Source organism: Puma concolor, chromosome A2, assembly GCF_028749965.1.
Source record: "Puma concolor isolate L17-30 chromosome A2, mPumCon1.1.hap2, whole genome shotgun sequence".
Taxonomy (NCBI): Eukaryota; Metazoa; Chordata; class Mammalia; order Carnivora; family Felidae; genus Puma; species Puma concolor.
The window spans coordinates 45,013,027-45,038,363 of NC_141668.1; the positions used below are offsets into that span (position 1 = coordinate 45,013,027).

A 25,337-nucleotide genomic window follows, 5' to 3' on the forward strand; every position below is an offset into this window, starting at 1 on the left:
CCTAATTCATGCCCACTCCTCTTTGGATGGCAGCTTAAGGCTCCCTTCGTCACAACACCTTTCCTACGGCCTTAGACCACACATACGGCCTCCATGTTATAGTATCTCACACTGCTCTCACTTTTTCTTACATCACACTTCGCACTTACCACAGTCAGCAATAACATTTACTCGTGTGACCACATAATGTCTTTCTCCTTGCTAGGCTGTAAACTCAGTGAGGACGGAGAATCTGCCTCTTTTATTCGCTGACACATTCCCAAGCCTAGCACCCACTGGGCACGGGGGAAATGGTTCTGAATGAATTCATGAATTGGGTTCTTAATGGTCAATAGAGAGAAACAAAGCGCAGAAGAACCTCAGTGCTAATGTGAACAAGACTTCACAAACCAACAATTCACATAGTGAATCTGGTTTCAAGAGCAAAGATACAAAGGGACAAGGAGAATCCATGAATGGAGCTGCTGCACACACTCGGGGCCCAAAAGTCAAGTAGTGTGGCCCTTGGCCAGCTGAGTGTGCAGTAGCACAGTCGGAGAGGTAAATCCCTTGGGCTTTGGGCCCATGGGGGTGGGAGCGAACTCCCAGAGATGCTGGAAAAACATGTGCACATGTTGCTGCTTGCGATGGAGCTTATAAGAGGAAGGGGAAAAAACACATGGCCGCATGAAGACAGCTGCCTAAAAATGGAAACCCAGGCTTATTGTGCAGGAATCATCTCGCCTAGATTAAAAACAGAAAGGCAATAAAAATGCCAATTGTGTCAATAAATGCTGTCAGTAAGAGAGAAGATGCGCCAGCACTCATTCACGGAACAGCTGCACTGACAAACCATTAGAGGAATCCAACAGGAAAAGAGAGACAGTGACATTGCCCAGACTACATCCCAGCAGCAGGGAGGCACAGACAGAAAGAGGGAACCCACAGGTGAACCCTGGGTAATTATGCACCTCCCCAAGCAGTGTCCTGGACCATTTTGGCAAGATGACTGGTTACCGTGATACCAAAGGGTAACTGCAGGATACTTTCAACTGAGCTTCTTATTGGAAATCCATGAAATAATACAAGCAAAGCTCTCATCATACTACCTGGAACATGGTAAGAAGTTAATAAATGTTAATTTTTTAAACTGTTACTATTATTAAATTCAAGGTTTGATATTTTCCTACACAACTTGTTCCAAAGCTCCATGGACAACATTCGCTCCTATGTACTGAAAGCATCGTTAAAAAAACAAAAACAAAAACAAAAAAACGTATCCTGACCAAAATAAATTCCAGATGGATTAAAGATTTAAAAAGCAATAAATGAAACCATAAAAGTATTTAAAAATTTATGTATATTTTTATGCAATCTAAGAGCAAGTAAAACCCATATAAGCATAAATGCAAAGGGAAAGCCCATAAACCACAAAGGAAAAAAAAAATAGATAACATATGACTACTAAGAAAAGAAACACTTGCCTATGATATAAACTATCAGAATAACAAAATAAATGACTAAGGGGAAAAACTACAGCATATTATAAAATGTTAATACCTTTAACATCAAAAGAACTCCCCAAGACAAATACCATTAAAAATGAGAAAACAATTTTTACCTATCATTTTAAAAAGAAGTTTTTTCTTTGCTTTTGAATTTTTTAGAATTTATTGTTTCTTTATTGTATCTTTTCATGAGTTTATTTTTTGTTTCTTTCAAGTTTTTATTTTGTTTGTTTCAATTAAAATACTCTGTTAGCAAGGGTTCTGGCTCACATATTGCTAGATAAACCATAAAATTGTCTTAGTCTTTCTGAAGGCAGTTTAGAAATATACACACACACACACACACACACACACACACACACTCACTATATATATATATATACATATATATATATATACATACATATATATGTATGTATATATTTTCAGAAACAGAATTTCTGGTCAAACAGCATGAAAATTTTAAGGTTTTTGATATATATATATATATATATATATATATATATATATATACACATATATATATGTATATATGTATATGTATGTATATATATGTGTATCTATATATATCTATCTATATCTATATCTATATCTATATCTATATCTATATCTATATCTATATATCTATCTATATCTATATCTATATCTATATCTATATATCTCAAAAACCTTAAAATTTTCATGCTGTTTGACCAGAAATTCTGTTTCTGAAAATATATCCTAAAGAAGTAAGGATAAGCACAACTATTCAGCTGCAAGGTATGTTCACTGCAATGACTTTTAGAATCATTGTAAAAAAACCCTTAATGTCCAACATTGGCAGAATGGCAAAATGAATTATGTTACATCTATATTTATATGAAATGATTTAATATTTATAATTCAACTAAAACCTTGCCTGGCATATAATAAACTTCACATAACTATTTAATAAATTAAAACAAAAATAAATGAAACACTATACAGGCATTTAAAATAATAGTATAGAAGAACATTTACTGATACATAAGGATATGAATAATATGTTGTTAGGTGAAAACAACAGGTTACGATGGCGTATACAGCATGGTTTGGCTGTTGTAAAATAAGTGTATATGTGAATACATACACATGTACACCTCCGAACAACATAAAACAGCTATCTTGGTGGAGTTATTTTTACTTTCTGCATGCTCTGTGTTTCCGAATTCTCCTGTGGCATTTATGAAATGTGTGCGATACATTTTCAAAGCATACTGTTTGCATTTTAACTTGCTAAAAGGGAAGAATTTTATAAATCTTGTAAACTTTCCCAAGTGTTTAAATGTAAAATGTATACAAAAGTTTGTATAAATTCTATTAGAAAATAGTCATATCCATTTTTTAGCAACCATTTAGATAATACGAGATTTTTTTTCTTCTAGGTTCATTTCAGAATTGACAGAAATTCCCCCAGACCATAATTTTGCCTTACGCTATTTTCTCCTCAGAGGGCTGAAAAGGGTGTTAACCTGTGGGCTTCACACAGATTACCAGGGAATTACTTATCATCATCCCATGCCAGCTGAGATCCAAACCAAAGCCTTGAATCCAGATTTACTCCACCTTGTTATCCCCAAAGGAGATTTATTTCCAGCAGACCACCCAACTGTCTCCAAACGATTGTAACATTTGAGCCTCATCCAACCAATGAAGTCTTTACAATCCAATTAGATCCACAGTGAATTCTGTTTGATTGATTGTGCAGACAAACCATATTCATAAAAACGTAACTGGGGGACAAATTAAATTTGAACGAAGAGTTGACGCACAGCCACAGATAGGTAAAACCCCAGGTATAGCTCACCGGGACAAAAACCTCTGCTAATAATCTAGTACTGAAATATTATGCTACCAAGTCTCTGATTTCCCATTTAAAATTCTATGAAACAGCAGGAGAGTCCATAAAAGCTTAAGAAAAAAAATAATAAATAAAAAGCTGTCTCCCCTCAATAATTTTTCCAACGAGCTGTTAACAGGATCATGTCACTGAAAACTAATTTAGGCATTAATCTTTCTTATGGAAATCCCAGCACCTACTTTTCCTTGCCTTGCTCTCAAAGCAGGTTCGGCCAGTAGCTTTAAAGGAAAACCACTGAACCAGAAGGACTTTTTCCCTTGGACACGTTTTAAGAGCAAAAACAATCTTTATCTTTCCACATACATTCTGGAATCCTTGTTAGTCCCTCCTATACCTTTAACACAGAGTTTTACCATCATTTTTCACTACCCAAAGGATTAATATTGCTCTACTCTTAATTCTTCTACACTCTTTATCTGATTATTCAATCTGGGTGCATTCCTCACTTCAAACGATAAGTTTTAAAATTAAAAGACAATGAGAACTGGATTAGGAAGAAGAGCTTTGGAGTCTGAGGCCAGCACCTTTGGCTCCCAGAGGAAACTTCCTTCCCAGATGCAGCTCTTCCAGGGTCTCCATAGGACACAACTAAACCTTTCCACCCTAGATCCTTTTGTACGCATTCTTCCAAATATCACAGGAACACACAGTATATAAAGTCTGAAAGCACATACAACAGTGATGAGGAAAGTGACAAACATACTACTTCTGTGATTTCCAGACCAGCAGGCCAGCTGTTGTTCTCATCACTACATCCTTTCCTGAACTCTCCGGAGGCTCTGCGATCTGGCACTGACCCTCAGCGCTACACTAATCACACTGAACAGGAAGCAAATGCTAACCTGTGCATCTCCTCTCCTGCTCGCCCTGCTGCCCCACACCCTCACTCCCAACAAATACAGACACTGAGGGGGTGTGGGGAGCAGGGCGGGGAAGGAGCAGGGAAATTGTTGGAACATGCTGGCCTGGGATTGGCAATTCGAAGTAATAAGACCTTGGTGCTTATAAAGCCAGGTGTCCTTTGCCCATGAGAAGACCAAAGATGATAAAAATGCAAACGACAGAGCAGAGCCAATGGAGAAACAGCCAGCAAAATCCACGGCACATGAGAGCCAGTGGAAACCTTGATACATGGTTCAAAATCAGGTCACCGCTTCAAAATCTCATCAGAAGCATGATTTCATTTGAAAGGCTTCTGGGGCAGTGGAGGGTTTTCCTGGGATGGCATTTTCCCTGTCACTGTATAGTGACTGTCAGCAGATTCTACATAACATTAAAAACCAGAAGGATACAAAGCAGCTCCTTCATTCTGCAAGTATGGCAAAGAAGCCAGAGCAAGTGGAGAGGAAATAATCCATTGGTATTGGTTAACCATGAGAAAGTCAAGTTTTGAAAGAATCCTTTCAAGTGCCGACACACTCGGGATCGATTAGATTAAAGAAAATGAACTTCTAAAACTAGGTTGGCAGCGGGCATCTGGTATGGAGGAAGTTTTAATCTTGAGGCGGAAATCATAACCAGTCCAGTTTTGTCCCTGCCTCCCCCGCCCCCCACCCAGAGTTTGACCAGTACCCACATACAGTAGGAACTCAATAAATGCTTACTGAGCTGACGTCTCTTTACTATTGTATGGGTTATTCCAGTCAAGAAATCTGAAAAAGGATAACAAATTAAAGGACAGCTGTTGTATGACCTAGACAACTGAGTCAAAGTAGAAGTTTATACTCTGATTGTGAGGCTTAATTTTACAGATCAATTCCTCTAGACCACAGGGTACACAGATATTTGGTCAAACTTTATTCTGGGTGCTTCTGTGAGGGTGCTCTTGGAAGAGATAAACATTTAAATCTATATACTGAATAAATGAGACTATTCTCCCTAATGCCAGTGGGCCTATCCAATCAGCTGATGATCTGAATAGAACAAAAAGGCTGACTTTCCCTTGAGTAGGAGTGAATTCTTCCTGACTGCCTTCCAACTGGGACAGTGTGGTTTTCTGGTTTTTGCGTGTTTGTTTGTTTTTGCTGCATTTGAACTGGAACTGAAACATTGACCCTTCCTGGGTTCTTGTGAGCCTGCTGCTCCTTCGACTGGAACTACACCATTGTCTCCAGCTTGCCAAGTCACCCTGCAGCCCTAGGGATTTGTTAGCCTTCATAAGCACGGGAGCCAACTCCTTGTAATCAATCTCTTTATATCTCCTGTTGATTCTGTTTCTCTGGAGAACCCTAACTAATACACCAATCCATTCAAAAAGCACAATCCAGGTTGAGGGGATATAAAATGGGTGATGGGGATTCAAGAGTACACTTATGATGATAAACACTGAGCAATGTATGGAATTGCTGAATCACTATATTGTCCACTTGAAACTAACATAACACTGCATGTTAACTATCCTGGAATTAAAATTAAAAACTTAATAAAGCTAAAAAAGTCATAATCCAACCCCTCCCATGACTGCCCATTATCTTGCAAGAAATCTTTTAGGCTCAATCTAAGACTCAGGCCATCTGGTAACCCATATTGGGGTAAAAATTCAAACTAAATAATACTCTAGGGAGTATCCAATGATTAGGAACATTCAAAAATCCATGGGGCTTGTCAGCATCTTTTTCTTGTTCTAACCCAGGAATTTGGCATCAGGTAGAAACAACTCTTAACTTCATGTTTCCCATGTAAGTATCTAAAAATACAGACAAAAACAATGTAGTCAGGGAAGTACTCTCCTACTCTCCACTCACACTCAGGATCCCTGCTAAATATTACAAGAAACTCTAAAACAGAGAATGTCCACCCTTGAGAGAGGAGCACACTATTTGCCACTCAACATATCATGTTGTTCTCTAGCATTCTGAAGATTGGTGACCAATTTTTAAATCTGTACTAAATCCTGCAGATCCAGGATCATAGTCTGAAAGGGGTTTTTGTTTGTTTCGTTTTGTGTCATTCCCTATCACTACACTGGTAAATGAATATACAACAATTTTTAAATTACAAACATTTGTTGAGTATTTACTACATCACAGCTTTGTACTAAGTACTTTAAATATATTATCTCATATAACAGTTACAAAAATCTTAGGAGGTAAATATTGTATTATGTGTACTTTACAGATGAGGAGTTCAGGGCCTAGAAAGTTTTAATGGCACAGAGTAATGGTGCACCCAGGATTTGAGCCCAAATAGTTAGACAATAAGCCCTCACTTTTACCTATTACACCAAAACTCAACACATCAAAGAACCAAAAGTATACAACCTCACATGTTGAGCATTGAACCTCATATGTCACACAGTTCCCACAAAAAAAAATAGGGCCTGATATGTCATGAAACGAAAAGGAGTCGCATTGGAAAAATAATCCTAAAACATCATGAGCTGCTCTAGATTTATTTTTTAAAGACCAGAACACACAGGAGAGGAGAAAAACACCTGGACCAGAGTCGGTGTCATATTGCTATTTTACTTCCGAAAAAAACTCAACCTAAGTCCAAATTACATAACACTCCAAATGGCTTACTTAGTCAGTTGCCTCTGCTCCAATTTAATCTCTGGAGGATGTCAGCCAGAGCCATGCTCAGAGGTTTGGCAGAAATTATAAAGTCTGAGAGAATTAGCATTCTAATGTCCAGAGGATACACTGACAAATTAGTTTGAGAATGCTGCATAGTTAATAAGTCATTCAAACTGACATGTCCCAATGGAGAATAAGATGCTGCACATTGAGTTGCCACATCTACTGCTTATATATGCTAAAAACAAAGAATTCTATAAAGAAAAGATCTATTCTCATCATGATGAACCTCTCCTGCTTCAAGTAACTACTGGGAGCCTCCAAGGCAAGGAACGTCATGCTAGAGGATGTGAAATATAAATGTGATATAGTCCTCAACTTTGTGACACTTACACCCCCTGCTTGAGGAGGTGGGAAATGAGCTGAAGAGGTGACAGAGGATCTAAATTCCAACTCATGACCACAACAAGAAGCTAGGTAGTTTGGTTATTGATCGGCCAATCGATGTAGTCAATGCATGTAAGAATTCAGAAAAAAGAAAAGGCATGTGTCTTTGGTGGTCAGGAAATATTTTAAAAAGTCATGACATTTGGCTAGATATGGAAAGATGGGTAGGACTTGAAGAGATGAGAAAGTAGAATCAAGGCAAAATGCCTAAGAAAAAGGCAAGAGGCACAACAGAGCAGGGCACACTCAGAGCTGGTCAGTCTGGCTGGACCAGAGGGTTTGGAAAGTAAAAATTGACACCACAGAAATAGAAAGGATTATATGAGAATACTGTGAAAAATTGTATGCCAAACAGATTGGACAACCTAGAAGAAATGGATAAATTCCTAGAAGCATACAATTTTCCAAAACTCAATCAGGAAGAAATAGAAAATCTGAATAGAGGCCAGAAAGAATTGGCACGAGATTTTGAGTGTGCTAGACAGAAAAAATATGCAGCCGAGAATCCTTTATCCAGCAAGTCTGTCATTTAGAATCGAAGGAGAGATAAAGGTCTTCCCAAACAAACAAAAACTGAAGGAATTTGTCACCACTAAACCAGCCCTCCAAGAGACCCTAAGGGGGACCCTGTGAGACAAAGTACCAGAGACATCACTACAAGCATAAAACATACAGACATCACAATGACTCTAAACCCATACCTTTCTATAATAACACTGAATGTAAATGGATTAAATGTGCCAACCAAAAGACTTAGGGTATCAGAATGGATAAAAAAACAAGACCCATCTATTTGCTGTCTACAAGAGACTCATTTTAGACCTGAGGACACCTTTAGATTGAGAGTGAGGGGATGGAGATCTATTTATCATGCTACTGGAAGCCAAAAGAAAGCTGGAGTAGCCATCCTTATATCAGACAAACTAGACTTTAAATTAAAGGCTGTAACAAGAGATGAAGAAGGACATTATATAATAGTGACAGGGTCTATCCATCAGGAAGAGCTAACAATTATAAATGTCTATGCACCGAATACCGGAGCGCCCAAATATATAAAACAATTACTCATAAACATAAGCAACCTTATTGATAAGAATGTGGTAATTGCAGGGGACTTTAACACCCCACTTACAGAAATGGATAGATCAACTAGACACACGGTCAATAAAGAAACAAGGGCCCTGAATGAGACATTGGATCAGATGGACTTGACAGATATATTTAGAACTCTGCATCCCAAAGCAACAGAATATACTTTCTTCTCGAGTGCACATGGAACATTCTCCAAGATAGATCATATACTGGGTCACAAAACAGCCCTTCATAAGTTTACAAGAATTGAAATCATACCATGCATACTTTCAGACCACAATGCTATGAAGCTTGAAATCAACCACAGAAAAAAGTCTGGAAAACCTCCAAAAGCATGGAGGTTAAAGAACACCCTACTAACGAATGAGTGGGTCAACCAGGCAATTAGAGAAGAAATTAAAAAATATATGGAAACAAACGAAAATGAAAATACAACAATCCAAACGCTTTGGGACGCAGCGAAGGCAGTCCTGAGAGGAAAATACATTGCAATCCAGGCCTATCTCAAGAAACAAGAAAAATCCCAAATACAAAATCTAACAGCACACCTAAAGGAACTAGAAGCAGAACAGCAAAGGCAGCCTAAACCCAGCAGAAGAAGAGAAATAATAAAGATCAGAGCAGAAATAAACAATATAGAATCTAAAAAAACTGTAGAGCAGATCAACGAAACCAAGAGTTGGTTTTTTGAAAAAATAAACAAAATTGACAAACCTCTAGCCAGGCTTCTCAAAAAGAAAAGGGAGATGACCCAAATAAATAAAATCATGAATGAAAATGGAATTATTACAACCAATCCCTCAGAGATACAAACAATTATCAGGGAATACTATGAAAAATTATATGCCAACAAATTGGACAACCTGGAAGAAATGGACAAATTCCTGAACACCCACACTCTTCCAAAACTCAACCAGGAGGAAATAGAAAGCTTGAACAGACCCATCACCAGCGAAGAAATTGAATCGGTTATCAAAAATCTCCCAACAAATAAGAGTCCAGGACCAGATGGCTTCCCAGGGGAGTTCCACCAGACGTTTCAAGCAGAGATAATACCTATCCTTCTCAAGCTATTCCAAGAAATAGAAAGGGAAGGAAAACTTCCAGACTCATTCTATGAAGCCAGTATTACTTTGATTCCTAAACCAGACAGAGACCCAGTAAAAAAAGAGAACTACAGGCCAATATCCCTGATGAATATGGATGCAAAAATTCTCAATAAGATACTAGCAAATCGAATTCAACGGCATATAAAAAGAATTATTCACCATGATCAAGTGGGATTCATTCCTGGGATGCAGGGCTGGTTCAACATTCGCAAATCAATCAACGTGATACATCACATTAACAAAAAAAAGGAGAAAAACCATATGATCCTGTCAATCGATGCAGAAAAGGCCTTCGACAAAATCCAGCACCCTTTCTTAATAAAAACTCTTGAGAAAGTCGGGATAGAAGGAACATACTTAAAGATCATAAAAGCCATTTATGAAAAGCCCACAGCTAACATCATCCTCAACGGGGAAAAACTGAGAGCTTTTTCCCTGAGATCAGGAACACGACAGGGATGCCCACTCTCACCGCTGTTATTTAACATAGTGCTGGAAGTTCTAGCAACAGCAATCAGACAACAAAAGGAAATCAAAGGCGTCAAAATTGGCAAAGATGAAGTCAAGCTTTCGCTCTTTGCAGATGACATGATATTATACATGGAAAATCCGATAGACTCCACCAAAAGTCTGCTAGAACTGATACATGAATTCAGCAAAGTTGCAGGATACAAAATCAATGTACAGAAATCAGTTGCATTCTTATACACTAACAATGAAGCAACAGAAAGACAAATAAAGAAACTGATCCCATTCACAATTGCACCAAGAAGCATAAAATACCTAGGAATAAATCTAACCAAAGATGTAAAGGATCTGTATGCTGAAAACTATAGAAAGCTTATGAAGGTAATTGAAGAAGATTTAAAGAAATGGAAAGACATTCCCTGCTCATGGATTGGAAGAATAAATATTATCAAAATGTCAATACTACCCAAAGCTATCTACACATTCAATGCAATCCCAATCAAAATTGCACCAGCATTCTTCTCGAAACTAGAACAAGCAATCCTAAAATTCATATGGAACCGCAAAAGGCCCCGAATAGCCAAAGTAATTTTGAAGAAGAAGACCAAAGCAGGAGGCATCACAATCCCAGACTTGAGCCTCTACTACAAAGCTGTCATCATCAAGACAGCATGGTATTGGCACAAAAACAGACACATAGACCAATGGAATAGAATAGAAACCCCAGAACTAGACCCACAAACGTATGGCCAACTCATCTTTGACAAAGCAGGAAAGAACATCCAATGGAAAAAAGACAGTCTCTTTAACAAATGGTGCTGGGAGAACTGGACAGCAACATGCAGAAGGTTGAAACTAGACCACTTTCTCACACCATTCACAAAAATAAACTCAAAATGGATAAAGGACCTGAATGTGAGACAGGAAACCATCCAAACCTTAGAGGAGAAAGCAGGAAAAGACCTCTCTGACCTCAGCCGTAGCAATCTCTTACTCGACACATCCCCAAAGGCAAGGGAATTAAAAGCAAAAGTGAATTGCTGGGACCTTATGAAGATAAAAAGCTTCTGCACAGCAAAGGAAACAACCAACAAAACTAAAAGGCAACCAACGGAATGGGAAAAGATATTTGCAAATGACATATCGGACAAAGGGCTAGTATCCAAAATCTATAAAGAGCTCACCAAACTCCACACCCGAAAAGCAAATAACCCAGTGAAGAAATGGGCAGAAAACATGAATAGACACTTCTCTAAAGAAGACATCCGGATGGCCAACAGGCACATGAAAAGATGTTCAGCGTCACTCCTTATCAAGGAAATACAAATCAAAACCACACTCAGATATCACCTCACGCCAGTCAGAGTGGCCAAAATGAACAAATCAGGAGACTATAGATGCTGGAGAGGATGTGGAGAAACGGGAACCCTCTTGCACTGTTGGTGGGAATGCAAATTGGTGCAGCCGCTCTGGAAAGCAGTGTGGAGGTTCCTCAGAAAATTAAAAATAGACCTACCCTATGACCCAGCAATAGCACTGCTAGGAATTTATCCAAGGGACACAGGAGTACTGATGCATAGGGGCACTTGTACCCCAATGTTCATAGCAGCACTCTCAACAATAGCCAAATTATGGAAAGAGCCTAAATGTCCATCAACTGATGAATGGATAAAGAAATTGTGGTTTATATACACAATGGAGTACTACGTGGCAATGAGAAAAAATGAAATATGGCCTTTTGTAGCAACGTGGATGGAACTGGAGAGTGTGATGCTAAGTGAAATAAGCCATACAGAGAAAGACAGATACCATATGGTTTCACTCTTATGTGGATCCTGAGAAACTTAAGAGAAACCCATGGGGGAGGGGAAGGAAAAAAAAAAAAAAAAAGAGGTTAGAGTGGGAGAGAGCCAAAGCATAAGAGACTGTTGAGAACTGAGAACAAACTAAGGGTTGATGGGGGGTGGGAGGGAGGAGAGGGTGGGTGATGGGTACTGAGGAGGGCACCTTTTGGGATGAGCACTGGGTGTTGTATGGAAACCAATTTGACAATAAATTTCATAAAAAAAAAAAAAAAAAAAAAAAAAGAAAATCTGAATAGACTAGACTGTTCACTAGCAATAAAACTGAATTGGTAATCAAAAACCTACCAATAAATAAAAGTCCAGGACCAGATGGATTCACAGGTGCATTCTACCAAGCATTTAAAAAAGAGTAAATATCTATTCTCCTCAACTCGTCCAAAAATTAGAAGATGAAGGAAAGCTTCCAAATACATTCAACAAGGCCAGAATTATCCTGATACCAAAACCAAAGACACCACACACACACACAAAGAAAACTACAAGCCAATATCCCCAATGAACACAGATGCAAAAATCCTGATCAAAACATTCCCAAACCACATTCAACAATACGTGAAAAGGATCATGTATTGTATCATCCACAATCATGTACCTCCACAACGTGTGTCATCTACAATCAAGTGGAATTTATTCTAGGGATACAAAGATGTTTCAATATTTGCAAATCAATCAATGTGACACGCCACATCAACAAAATGGAGAATAAAAAATCATACAATCATCTCAATAGAAGTCAGAAAAAGCACTTGACAAAATTCAATATCCATTCATGATAAAAATCTCAATACATACTTCAACATAATAAAGGTCATATATGAGAAACCCACAGTTAACATCTTACTCAATGGTGAAAACTAAGAGCTTTTCTTCTAAGATCAGGAAAAAGACAAGAATGTCTACTCTTGCCACTTGTATTCAACACAGTAAAGGTTTCATTTTTAAAAGTTTGTGGGGTAGAGACTGGAGCAATCCTTAAATGCCAAGCTAACGAGTTTGGACTTTGTCCATTAAGTAAGGGAGCCACACTTAAGATCTTTGATGATGATACCGAAGAGGTCAAAGTAGCACCTGAGTGTGGAACCCATCAGGTAGAGAGCTCTAGAGGAGGAAACAGAGTCTAGCAGAGGTCACAGGTTCAGGAGTCTGGGGCAATGGTGCTGGCTCTTGGGAGTGAGGTCCTCACACTGTGCCTGTGAGTGAGAAACTCAGAGGAAGAAGGACAGTGATGCTGGCTGTGCCCTATCTACACATGCTCTCTATGCCTAGATGCTTTGTGTTCATGTCTCAGTGGGTTCTAACAACCACCCAAAGTATAGTTCTTATTCATCCCATTCCACAGACAAAAAGAGCTCAAGAAAGTTACCTAATCATAGAGCTGGTACATGGAAGAAGTGACATATACATAATTTCTTAGGATAAATCAGTAGAGGTGGTAACTGGTTGAAGAGGGTGTGAAAAGCAGGACAGAGTCAATTATGCCTAACTATGCCTATAAGGTTTCAAGCAGAAAAGACTAAAGGTCTTTCCTAATAAAAATATGAACGAAGAGCACATAAGAAAGGTAGGGTCTCCTTTCTAGGGTAGTTGTTTTCCCCATAAGTGTGTGGAGTATACCCCTACACAGAGGATTGCACTCTGTTTGTTCCCACCCAGGCTTGAAATAAGCCCCCTAGGTGGCATAAGCTTTGGGTACATAGTCTTGTGGCACCTGTGGTTAGGTCCACATGAATATTATATTGATAAGAAGCAACAATACCTTCTGCGAGATGGACTTTGGGAGCTGGGACACTGAAGGCCTGAATATCAATCCAATGCTTATGTGTCCCTCACAGACTGGGCCACATTTGGAAAATAGGTCTGTGATCTGATTACCCCCATCTCCTCTGTTTACCCCCACCTCCATCTGTTAAAGGGCAGCAATGAAAATTGTCTCGATGCTCCTTTGGTTCAGGAGCAATGTTAGCTTGAATGAAACAGTGCCTCTGATCACATGGAAGATAGTTTATCTACTCACTTCAAGGCAAATGGACCCTTTGGAAAGGACACAGCCACCTTTCTTAAATAGGACTGTGAAGTAAGCCTGCACTTTGTACACTTAATTGTCTTAAACTCTATAAGTCAAAAAGGGACTAACTTCATCCTCACTGAGGAATCTACATATCACAGATTATTTCATCTTCCACTGGAAAAATAACTTGACTCATAAGTCAAAGGTCAAACCATTCTCATCACTGGTGAGCCCAGACATCACTGATTAGCCCTCTGTGATGAACTTGGTTTCTAAGCATAAATAGGATTGACTTTGACAGGTCCTCAGGTGCTTTTAGTTTTCTCCCAATGTCATCTAGAGGGAAGAAGAACGAAACCCAAATTGAACCTGTCTTCTTAGGCCTCTTTTAAGAAAGTCCAGATCAGGACAAGAAGGCGTGTATGACTCCAGGAGCACGCTCACAATCTGTTGCCAGCCTCTGCAGACGTACGGAATGTGTTCAGAATTCACACAACATGATGGCCCTGACAGCCCAATTATGCACAACATGCCTCAACTTGTAATTCATTTGTGAGATGAACTTTACAAAAGACAGCAGTTACGAGCAAAGATGACTAACATACTCGTAAAAAGCTAAGGCATACTGCATCATTTGCCTCCCTCCACCTTGTAGAAGATGTACCTCCTACCTCAATTTGTAATTAAGAAAAATCCAGAAGACAGATTGTTGAACAAAAGAAAGCAAATCAAGGTACATATATGAAGTAAGGGACATCTCTGGGAATCCCACAGCCCTGAGATTATGCACAAATCAGCTCTCTCCATTCCCTTTTCCAAGCTGAAATGTGTTTCTGAACATGCCTTACTCCAATTTTTCAGCTTGGGAGATCCATGATGGGAACATCTCATGTTCTTCCTGCCACCCAGGCAATGGGTCAACTGAGGGAAGATAAGTTTGCAAGGGAAAGCCAGGGAACTAAGCATATCCAGGAGCAGAATGTGTCTGGGCTCATTTTGGGGCCTCTGCAACCACCACTGCACACACATAGCTCAACCCCAGACCATTTGGTTGGGTTGAATCATACTTCTCTTTCTAGAGATGGTTCTAGAAATTTCTAGACAAAAAGGGAAAGTGGTCCTGAGCTCAGGAAAGTGTAATCCATGTGTTCCTAAAGAAAAGGAGAGACTGTGTAAGAATATGAGAGGAGGGTGGGGAGGAAAGAGAAGAGAAGAGAAGAAAAGAGAAGAAGAGAAGAGAAGAGAAGAGAAGAGAAGAGAAGAGAAGAGAGAAGAGAAGAAAGAGAGAGAGAAAGGAAAGGAAATTGCCTGACAAACCCCAAGATTACAATGGCCCATAATCACCATCACTCAATTAAAGCAGGAATTTCTCTTAAGTCCCTCTAGCATTATGCTGGGGTGTGGTGGGTGTGTGAGAGGAACATAAACACACATGACAAATGGCCTCTTTCCTCAAGAGCTTTTATCTCTTGAGGAAAGCTGTCCTGTAGAGGAATAATGGTAATATATCCAAGGCCAAATGGAATTAGTGCATAAAATGGAACAACCAAAGCATGAGAGGCACAGGGGAAGGGGAATAAATTTTAGCTTCAGAAAATGCTTTTAGAAAGCATTTAAGCAGTCCTTAAGCTGAGTTGGGACAGGGAGAGGTAGGGAAGGACAGTCCCAGCAAATGACAGCAAACAAAACCAAAGTCACATTCATGAGAAAGTATGAAGTGCACTCAGGGGTTGCCAGATTGGCTAGAATACAACGTAGGTAAAAATGAGCAAATCTAAAAACATAAGGAATCACCAGATGGCAGGGAGCCTCGACAACCACACTCAGGACCATGAACTTGACGGAATAAATGATAGAGTCACTAAGTGCTCCTGAGCACTAAGATAGGCTACGCTAGGTTTCACCGCGGGCCCCAGCACCACAGCTTCTGGATGAGTTTAGAGCCCCCTGGATGAGCCCGCCCCCTGGGAGACTGTCTGGTGTTCCAGGTTCATCTGTATTGTTAGAATCGCTCTCATGATTCATTCTCTTGAAGGTCCCAAGAGTTTTTCCGTTTCAGCAGCCCTGCAGAACCGGAAACATGTTACCCCTCTGCGATACCTGTATTTTAATCAGAACTACTTTTTCATTTCTTCCTTTCCTTTGAAGGGAAGTTACTTAAAGAAAAAAAATCAGTGTCCTTCCAAAACTTTTTTCCAAGCAAAATTCAACAGCAATCCCTTCTCCCTAATGCCTGGAAGAGGAATGGAAGAAATGGTAGAGTTTCAAGTTTATGTGATGGTGGGTTATCACTCAGTGCTTACATTCAGAAGAAATAATCTTTTATTCAACTTTACTAAAAAACTGAGACAAGGGATCAAGAGGCACTGGCCAGAAGACAGATGGATAACGTCTCCCATCCTCTGTAGAATACCTAGATTCAAACCATATGGTCACAAGAAATGATTAGGGGAGGGAGCAAAAACTTCAGGTCCACTTAAAGCCCAGTGCTGGATTTTCAGTAGTTGGACCCTAACTGAATATGAGGGCACAGTTCATTCTCTCTACACCCATGTTTATTCTATCATATTTCAAATCCCTATTCCCAGAGGTGCTGCTCATGTCTCAGGGAAGTTTCTCTTCTTCCTCACAGTAAATACTTTGGGTAGCTCAGTCGCTTAAGTGGCTGACTTCAGCTCAGGTCATGATCTCATGGTTCCTGAGTTCAAGTCCCGCATCAGGCTCTGCACTGACAGCTCAGAGCCTGGAGCCTGCTTTGGATTCTGTCTCCCCTCTCTCTGCCCTTCCTTTGCTCATACTCTCTGTCTCTCAAAAAATGAATAAATGTTAAAAACATATTAAAAAAAAAAAAACCCAAAGCCCTTTCCACAGTCTGTAAAGCCCTATGTTTCTGCATTTTTTTCTCCCTCTGCCCCTCGCTCCTTCTGCCTCCAGTAGAGTGGCCTTTTGTTATTCCTCAAGCTCTCCAAGCCCCTTGGACTCTGCCTGGAAAGCATTTTTCCTAAATTGGGGTAGGGCTCACTCCCTCTCTCCCTTCAGCTCTCAGCTCAAATGGTACCTTATCCAAGAGGCTTTTCCTCATCAAGTTACAGGAAACTGCTCCCAGCCCCCAGCAGTGTTCTCTGTCCCCTTTCCTATTCTGTGTTTCTCAGTAGAACATGAAATCACCTCATGTACTACACATGCATTTGTTTATTCTTGGCATCCTAATCACCCTTCCAGGTCATGAGAATAAAAACTTTGGGTCACAGCTGCATTCCCTGAGCCTAAGAAAGTCCCTGGTAGAGGTGTTCCTCACTACACGGTGGCAGGAATTGTGGTTAACAGGAACACAAGCAAGCTAGAGAGGGAGAAATGGAAACATCCATCTCCCTTCCTCAGGTAAAAGAGGACCTTGAATTACGTTGGTACCTCTCTCCCAGTCTCTGTGTGATAAGCCATTGATTAGTTTAAACCAGTGGTTCTCAAGGTGTGGTCCTCTGACCAGCAACATCAGCATCACCTAGGAACTTGTTAAAAACTCTCAGACCTGCTGTATCAGAAACTCTGGGTGTGGGGTCAGCAGTCTGTTTGGACGGGTTCCCCAAATGAGTCTGATGCCTGCCTAAGTGTGAGAACCACTTGTCTAAATGAGTCAACTCATGTGACTTTCCCAATTATGGTGATTGATTGGTTTAGAAATGGGCACAAGACTCAGAACCAAGGAAGTTCATGAGACTTGCTGGGGTTTGAGGGAGAAAAGACTCACCCGTGTCTGCATAATTTGTCTGAAGCTCTAACCAAGAAGTATTTGGGGCGGGGGGCAGGGGGGCTATATTCCAACATAGACACACTGTGGCAGGAACTGGAGAAAGCACAGTCCCCGGGAACCTCATTTAAACTCTGAATCAAGCCATGAGCGAAACTGAAAAATGCCCTGACTTTTCAGTCACACGAGTCAATTACTCATTTTTACAGATTAAACCCATTACTACTAAAGCTAGTTTAATTGGGGTTTTCTTTAAATGCAACTGAAATAAAAGATCTAATTCAGGGGCGCCTGGGTGGCTTGGTCGGTTGAGCGTCTGACTTCGGCTCAGGTCATGATCTCACGGCCCGTGAGTTTGAGCCCCGCGTCGGGCTCTGTGCTGACCGCTCAGAGCCTGCAGCCTGTTTCGGATTCTGTGTCTCCCTCTCTCTCTGCCCCTCCCCTGTTCATGCTCTGTCTCTCTCTGTCTCAAAAATAAATAAACGTTGAAAAAAAAAAAAGAAAAGATCTAATTCATACAAGGCGAGCGACAGTACATGCTACAGCTAGACTTAGGAAATAGAGGATGCCTTCAAAGTGCAAAGAAAAGTTATTCTGCCACTTTAAGACCTGGACTCTTGGGGCGCCTGGGTGGCGCAGTCGGTTAAGCGTCCGACTTCAGCCAGGTCACGATCTCGCGGTCCATGAGTTCGAGCCCCGCGTCAGGCTCTGGGCTGATGGCTCAGAGCCTGGAGCCTGTTTCCGATTCTGTGTCTCCCTCTCTCTCTGCCCCTCCCCCGTTCATGCTCTGTCTCTCTCTGTCCCAAAAATAAATAAACGTTGAAAAAAAAAATTAAAAAAAAAAAAAGACCTGGACTCTTGTACTCTCCCTGAGCTGTGATTCTCCACCACCCGAGGGGTGCTCAGGGCCTGAGACTCATGTGGGAAGGGCCTTACCCAATGCTAGAATTGAGGGAAGGGAAAGCAAATGGGTGGCTAGATGGCCCAGCGAGGCAGGGAATGAGTTACTATTATCAAGATCTGAAGGACAGAGCCTGGGAATCAGGGAGCAGGCAGGAATGGGCCGAGTGGAGAGTGAAAGGCACAGCTGGGCAGATGGAGGAGCCATGCTGGTGCCTGGGCTGCTTTTCACTGTAATCTTGTGGCTCAAGGTATGGGAAGACCCTTTTAAGAACCAAGGGTGAAGCAAACACAAATGACCTTACGCCTCATAAATATGAGCTATTTCACTGATCAGTGTACAATTGCCTTGCCCTGTTTCAGCATCCCTAGTCGCTTCAAAAAGTCCTGTTAAGAGACTTTCCATCTGATGTAAATAATGAAGCACAAGGCCAGTAACTAATAGGGGACCAACTCATGAACAGGTGAAAGCTCTTTGCGGAAGTGTGACCCAACTGCGTGCCTTCAGCCCCTGTGACACACTAGAGTCAAATTACAACTGTCTCACAAAACAGTTACCTGGACTCCTTTTCTCTGCATAGGAAAATAAATTGTTCTATTAAAATATAGATAATTATGGGGTGCCCCCCATAAGTGGGTTAAGCGTCCAGCTTTGGCTCAGGTCATGATCTCATGGTTCAAGCCCTGTGTCGGGCTCTGTGCTGACAGCTGGAAACCTGGAGCCTGCTTCAGATTCTGTGTCTCCGTCTCTCTTTGCCCCTCCCCCACTCATGCTCTGTCTTCTCTCTGTATCTCTGAATAAACGTTAAAAAATGTTTAAACAAAATATAGATGATCAAAAGCTTCAATGTGTTATCAAGCCTTTAATGGAAGCCTTTGACAAAAATATTCAACAACACAGTACAGATTAGGTCCAAGCAGGAATGTTGAAAACCACACCAGCACTCATCAAACTTTAATGTGTACACAAATCATGTGGGAACTTTATCAAAACTGTACATTCTGTTTCAGGAGGGGGAGAGTAGAGACAGATTCTGCATTTCTATCAAGCTCCCAGCACTGCTGGTCCAAGGATAACAAAGAATAGCAAAGGTCTGAACCTCGTGCTGGTGTCTTACGGATCGTGCAGTGGTGGCGTGGACGTGGCTTGGCATGCGTGTCTGTGCGTGTGTGCCCACATGTGCAGCAAGTGTGCCTTGATCACTCCAGATGTGCCCTGTGAAAGAACACGGCATGCCCAAGCATATCATAACAAATAATATAAAGCCCTGCCCGAGATATAACGAAGTCAGTGATATGGTCACCCGTGAGGGTGAGGCGAAAACCCACTTGAAAGCTCCATGAGAAGGATTAACCTTCAGGGGAAATATGATTTGACATACAACATGAGTGAATCACATTGACAGGTGAGATTCTGTGTCCTGGGACCTTATTACGTTGAACACAGGAAGTACACAGAGCTCCTTGGGATGGGCACACAGGTAATTCAGGCTTGGCTACATCAGCACTTTAGGGGCATATGAATGTGGCACAAAACTCCCTAGTTAGGCCCCTCTCTTCTTGCCTCTGAGCTTGGTTCACTGCTCCCCATCCTTCTGATGTCAGCTCAAATATCATTTTCTGTGGAGAGGGATTTCTCTGATCCATTGGCCTCCCTCTTCCCCTATACACACACCTACTGGGTCTGATCCTCCTGTAAAATCATCCTCTTATACACCAGTTTTCCTTTGAAACAGACACATATCATAGCACATTTATTTGTGAGGACACTGGAGTACTGCCTGTCTCATTCACTAGACTATAAACCCCATGAAGACAGGGACCATGTCTATTTCACTCACCACTGTAATCCCAACACACAAACATCACCTGACATTTAACAGGGCTCAAGAAACATCAATTAAACAGCTGAAGGGAAAGAAGGAGGGAGGAAGAGGGAGGATTTTTAAACCCAGAGTCCACTGACCCCTACACAGATAATTCCCTGCTACATGCACAGGTGTGCATGCATTTTTCTGGAAAAAGGACCCTTAGCTTTCAACAGATTCTCAACAAGGACTGTGACTTCCCAGAAGTTAAGAATCCTACCAGTATCTCATCAATCTCAACATCTTAGGAAGTGAAATAAAAATCAATTTCTTTCTTTAGAAATTACTTCTAAACAATCTTGAAAAGCAAAAGAAGAAAAAATATGAAAGAAATACTTTACGGGTGCAGAGCACCAGAACCAAGGATCTCTGTTCCATGATGAACTCAGCCGTTCACAGTGGTATCAGGCACTAGTGTGCCTTAGTGCTAGAATAATACTGTGGACCAGAAAAACATTTGAATAGAGAGGTTCCTGGGTGGCTCAGTTGGTTAAGCATCCGACTCTTGGTTTTGGCTCAGGTCATGATCTCAGGGTTCATGGGATTGAGCCCTGCGTCAGGCTCTGTGCTGACCGTGCAGAGCCTGTTTGGGATTCTCTCTCTCTCCCTCTGTCTCTCTGCTCCTCTCCCACTTATGCATGCATGGTCTCTCTCAAAATAAATAAACAAACAAACAAACAAACAAACAGACTAACTAAAAAAATTTTTTTGAGTAGGAAAATCGTCACCATTTTGAAATTCATACATTTCTCCTTAAAAGACCAATTGGATGAAATTGGTTTACTTAAAAGTCAGCCAACATAAACTGTAGCATAAGACTTCCAAAGCCTGAACAGATAATTTTGCTTAAAAGAAACTATTTTAAAAGAAAAAAAAATGAAAATAAATTGCAGTATATGAAACATTTGCAAAATCCAACTGTTTTTAGCTCCGTTTAGCAAATGGAGAAAATTTAGGGCTGAGGATGAAGGTTACAAGGGGGAACTATTACCAGATTATGATGGTAATGGTCAAAAGCATAAGCTCTGGGTCAAACAGATTTGGTTTCAAATCCTGACTCTGCCTCTTTTTTGCATGGCGACCTTGGGTGATATTTTTAACTCCTTTAAACTCTAGCTCCTCATCCACACAAATGGAATACTACAGGCAGGCAAAGCCCTTAGAGGCCACTCGGCACATAGCAAGCACCCAAACATGTAAGCTCTTACTCCTCTGTTACTGTAGCATTATCCATTATTATTAACATTGTAATATATTACTAGGACTCACAGAGTTTCTGGCACATAACGCATGTCAATCAATGCTAGCTAACACGGTTGTTGGTACCTCCTATTACCAAAGCCCATGGATTCATTATCTAGTAATTCAGCCCTCTATTTCCAGTCAACTTCAGGATCTTACTCTTTTTATCCCCTCAAGTAAATACCAACCTCAGCTTTTTTACAGTCCTTATTTGCTATAAGGCCAATAAACCCTAATGGTGGCCACAGAACTATGGGTCAGTATCTGCTTAATATCTTTCCTTCCCGCCTTTGATCACAAAGACAAAATGAAGACTCCAATTTCCTGGTTTCCTTTTCATATGGAAAAGCTTTCAGGGGCTCTGAAAGGTCTTCTGGCCCATATTCTTTGAGCAGCTCAAATGCATCCTACCTTCATGCTCACACATGGGCCATTTGCTTGTGATGCAATGAACAAACCAGCTTGTCTTCTCTCTCTTTTAAAACTCCAAACACTAGGTAAGACAGTAAAGATCATAAGGAATGGCTCTTTCATGTTAAAAGAATTATTAATTCCAGGATCGTCACCAGATTTCCCCATTTCCTTGCAAAGCATTTATTTCTCTATTCTCTGTGCCCATTGACCGGGCTCTTTAAAAGCCTAACGCCAGTAGAAAGGAAACAGATTTTTACAGATACATCCTGTCGGCCGTTCTGGGCGCACAATCCTGGCCCCTGTCTCCGGGTCTGTCTGAGTGCATGAGGGAAGAGAGGATTTGGGTAGCCCTGACTCTGCACAGGAATCCTGGGCTCTGATCCTGATCAACAACAAAGCTACACGGTGTTCAGTCCTCTCTCCCGCCTCACTGGCTGGGTCCTGGGTCATCTAAAAGTGAGCCAGGTGGTTCCCTGCACCGGGCTCTCAGTGAAAAGGCATCTCAGCAACCAGGAGAACTTTGACCCTGGATTCTAATTCTGACGCACAAATAACCCAGCAGCGCAAATCCAGCCCTTCTGTTTGGCCTGGCCTTATGCACAAGGAGGCAGTAAGACCAGTACCCTTTCACTCACAAAAACAGACATAAAAAGATATACTTTGGTGCTTGTACTTTGAACGACACACCAAGAAAATGCCACTGAGGTCCCATTACCACTTTGGTCTAAGAGGGCATACACTTAGCTCCTAACCCGCTAAGCCATGGGTCCCTCTGCATTCTCATCTCTAACATTTGGAGATAGACTGTAGAGGACAAAACCAAAACCAAAACCCACACATAAGCCCCGTGATCCAAAAAAAAAAAAAAGAAAAGATCATCGAGGAGACAAAATCTCAGAGAATTGAGTCCCTTGAGGACCCATAAACACCTGGAAGCAATTCTTCTTGTAATTCTTCCACTTTGTGCAGAGGCTCTCCAGGTGTGGTCCCCCACCCACAGCATCACCTGGGAACTTGTTAGAAATGCACATTCTGAGGCCCCACCCTAAACACATTGAATCAGCTCTCTAAATGATCCTGAAACCTGCTAAAGTTTGAGAGCATAGAATATACAATAGGTGCACAAAAACTAGGAAATAAATGAGTGAGGAATAAATGGAAAGCTTTGGCTCTACTGAACCACTGCTCCAAACAACCTGCTAAATTTGAGAGCATAGAATATACAATAGGTGCACAAAAACTAGGAAATAAATGAGTGAGGAATAAATGGAAAGCTTTGGCTCTACTGAACCACTGCTCCAAACAACCTGCTCCAGCTAATGTCTGAATGACACTACAGTATGCCCCTTCCATTGTCTGATGGATGCTGGGGCATACACTGTTATGATCTGGCTGAGGCCTTTGCCTCCGGGCCCACTGTCCACACCCCTCATTGTGACACTGCACCACGGAATACCCTTCTCCTAGCTGCCTGGGCCAGGCTTTTGCTGGCCTCCACAGCCTCAAACATGCAGTCTTCTATGGCTGGAACCTTTTCCTCTGTCCTTTTCCCCAATACATTCCTCCTCTTTTTGTGCAACTAAACCCTACATATGTTTTAGGAAGTCACCTCCTCCAGGCAGCCACCCCCTGGCAGATTCCCACAGCATCCTGTACATCTTCTTTCAAAAATGCATCCCTCCCTATGTACAGTCCTGTTTACTTGTCCCCCTCACTCACTAGCCTGTTCTGCAAGTTCTGTGAGCCAGAGGACTGACTCATTTATCTCATTCACTGCCGTATCTCCAGCACCTTGAACAGCGCCCACTGAATTATGTAATCAATCAATCGTGACTCTAAAATAATCCGTTTTACAATAGATAATATATATCTATTTTATTATTTATTGATTTCACTGACTCCTAGACATGAGTAATTGACCATAAGCCTAGAAAAGAGGACTGTGGATATATAAAACAATAATTCACCATTTATTTCCCTTAACTAAACTACCCCTTGGTCTTTTTATTTTTTTTTTAACCGTATGCACACTTCTCAATTCTTTTCCCTGGTTGAACCATTTCCCCTCTGAAAGCCTGCGTGTGAATGCCTACGACTCCTTGTATGTGCCAGGTAAGAAGAAAAATGAGATTGAATAGCAGATTTCCATGTAAATAGAGGAAAATGTGTAGAAGGATCCAGGAATGTAAAATGTTACCTCTTATTTTGTATTCACACCCTCTCCATTGATTTAAATTTTTGCCAGCTCGATTGGGAAATGGTCAAAGAGTCCCAGATGGCTGTCAAACTCAGTACAGCTCTGAGCTCTGGACCGAAGCCCTGTAGCTGCTCCCACAACATACGAGGGCCACCATGACACCTTGGAGAAGTCCACGGTGTTGCCAAGACACCAGCTAATTCTCAAGATGCTGCACCTGTCCCTGTGGTTTCACTGAGCCACAATGCTGTACTCATAATACATCAAAGTTCCAACAAATCTGTGTGGCCTGATGGAAGCCAGCCTACCCAGGGCCATCTCTGAGGACTCCCATATACAGGTTCTCTTGATTCTTAGTTCTGGCACCCAACTGCATACCCTGATTTTCTAAAGGACGATGTGAAACACCAGGGCTCAGGCCTGTCCTCACGTAAGCCACTATATCTTGCTGCTGATACGGCCAGCAGAAGTCAGCTCCTTGGTCATTCCATCTGGGCTTTACAAGGGGAACCTCATTCAGCCTCATAAGCAACCGTTGCTCTATCTCATGACGAAAAACATGGAAGTTCAGAGGTGTTAGATCCCTTGCCCATAATCACTTCACTTATTTCCCAACTTGTTCCAGAAAGGATTTAAATCACCTTACAAAACTACATGCAGAATGAAATAAAATGAAACTTAGTAAATGAGGAAAATGGACAAGGTAAAAATGAAACCAGGATTGTGATTAGTTTAAGAAATAAAATCCTCAACTGAAGTTCTGTACATTTGATTGAAATGGGTCACAAACTTGCTCTGAGCTGTCTGGTTACCACTGGCAAGAGGAAAAAAAAATACAGTCCATATCCCAAAGGACTTTTCTCATAAGAGAAAGCTTTGTGTCTTTTATCAGAACCTTTAAATACTTCATTTGCAAACAGTATTAACCAACAATATTTTCTACACTGAAACAACAGCAACAAAAGAAATGAAGAGAGGGAAATAGGGCAAGGGGAAGCCATAACAAGAAGACATGAGCTACTAAGAAGGTCTAAACCTCAAACAGAACTCAGGAGCCCCCCTCCCAGGTCTCCTAGGAACGATGTAGCTAATACCCCA

The 25,337-nt window shown here is 41.1% G+C and overlaps 1 protein-coding gene across 5 annotated transcripts in view; it reads right to left on the reverse strand.

Annotated features, from left to right (window-relative positions):
* The window catches only part of BMPER (BMP binding endothelial regulator), a 258,092-nt gene that overhangs the window by 40,841 nt on the left and 191,914 nt on the right, over window positions 1-25,337 (reverse strand). Inside the window, exon 14 of one of the 5 annotated variants that reach the window (XM_086692849.1) lies at window positions 18,490-19,734. The exons of the other annotated variants lie outside the window; for them this stretch is intronic. Within the exon in view, the coding sequence (XP_086548975.1) occupies window positions 19,719-19,734 (16 nt within the window). The 3' untranslated portion in view covers window positions 18,490-19,718. Of the gene's footprint in view, window positions 1-18,489; window positions 19,735-25,337 lie in introns of those variants that run through there. 5 annotated transcript variants of the gene reach the window in all.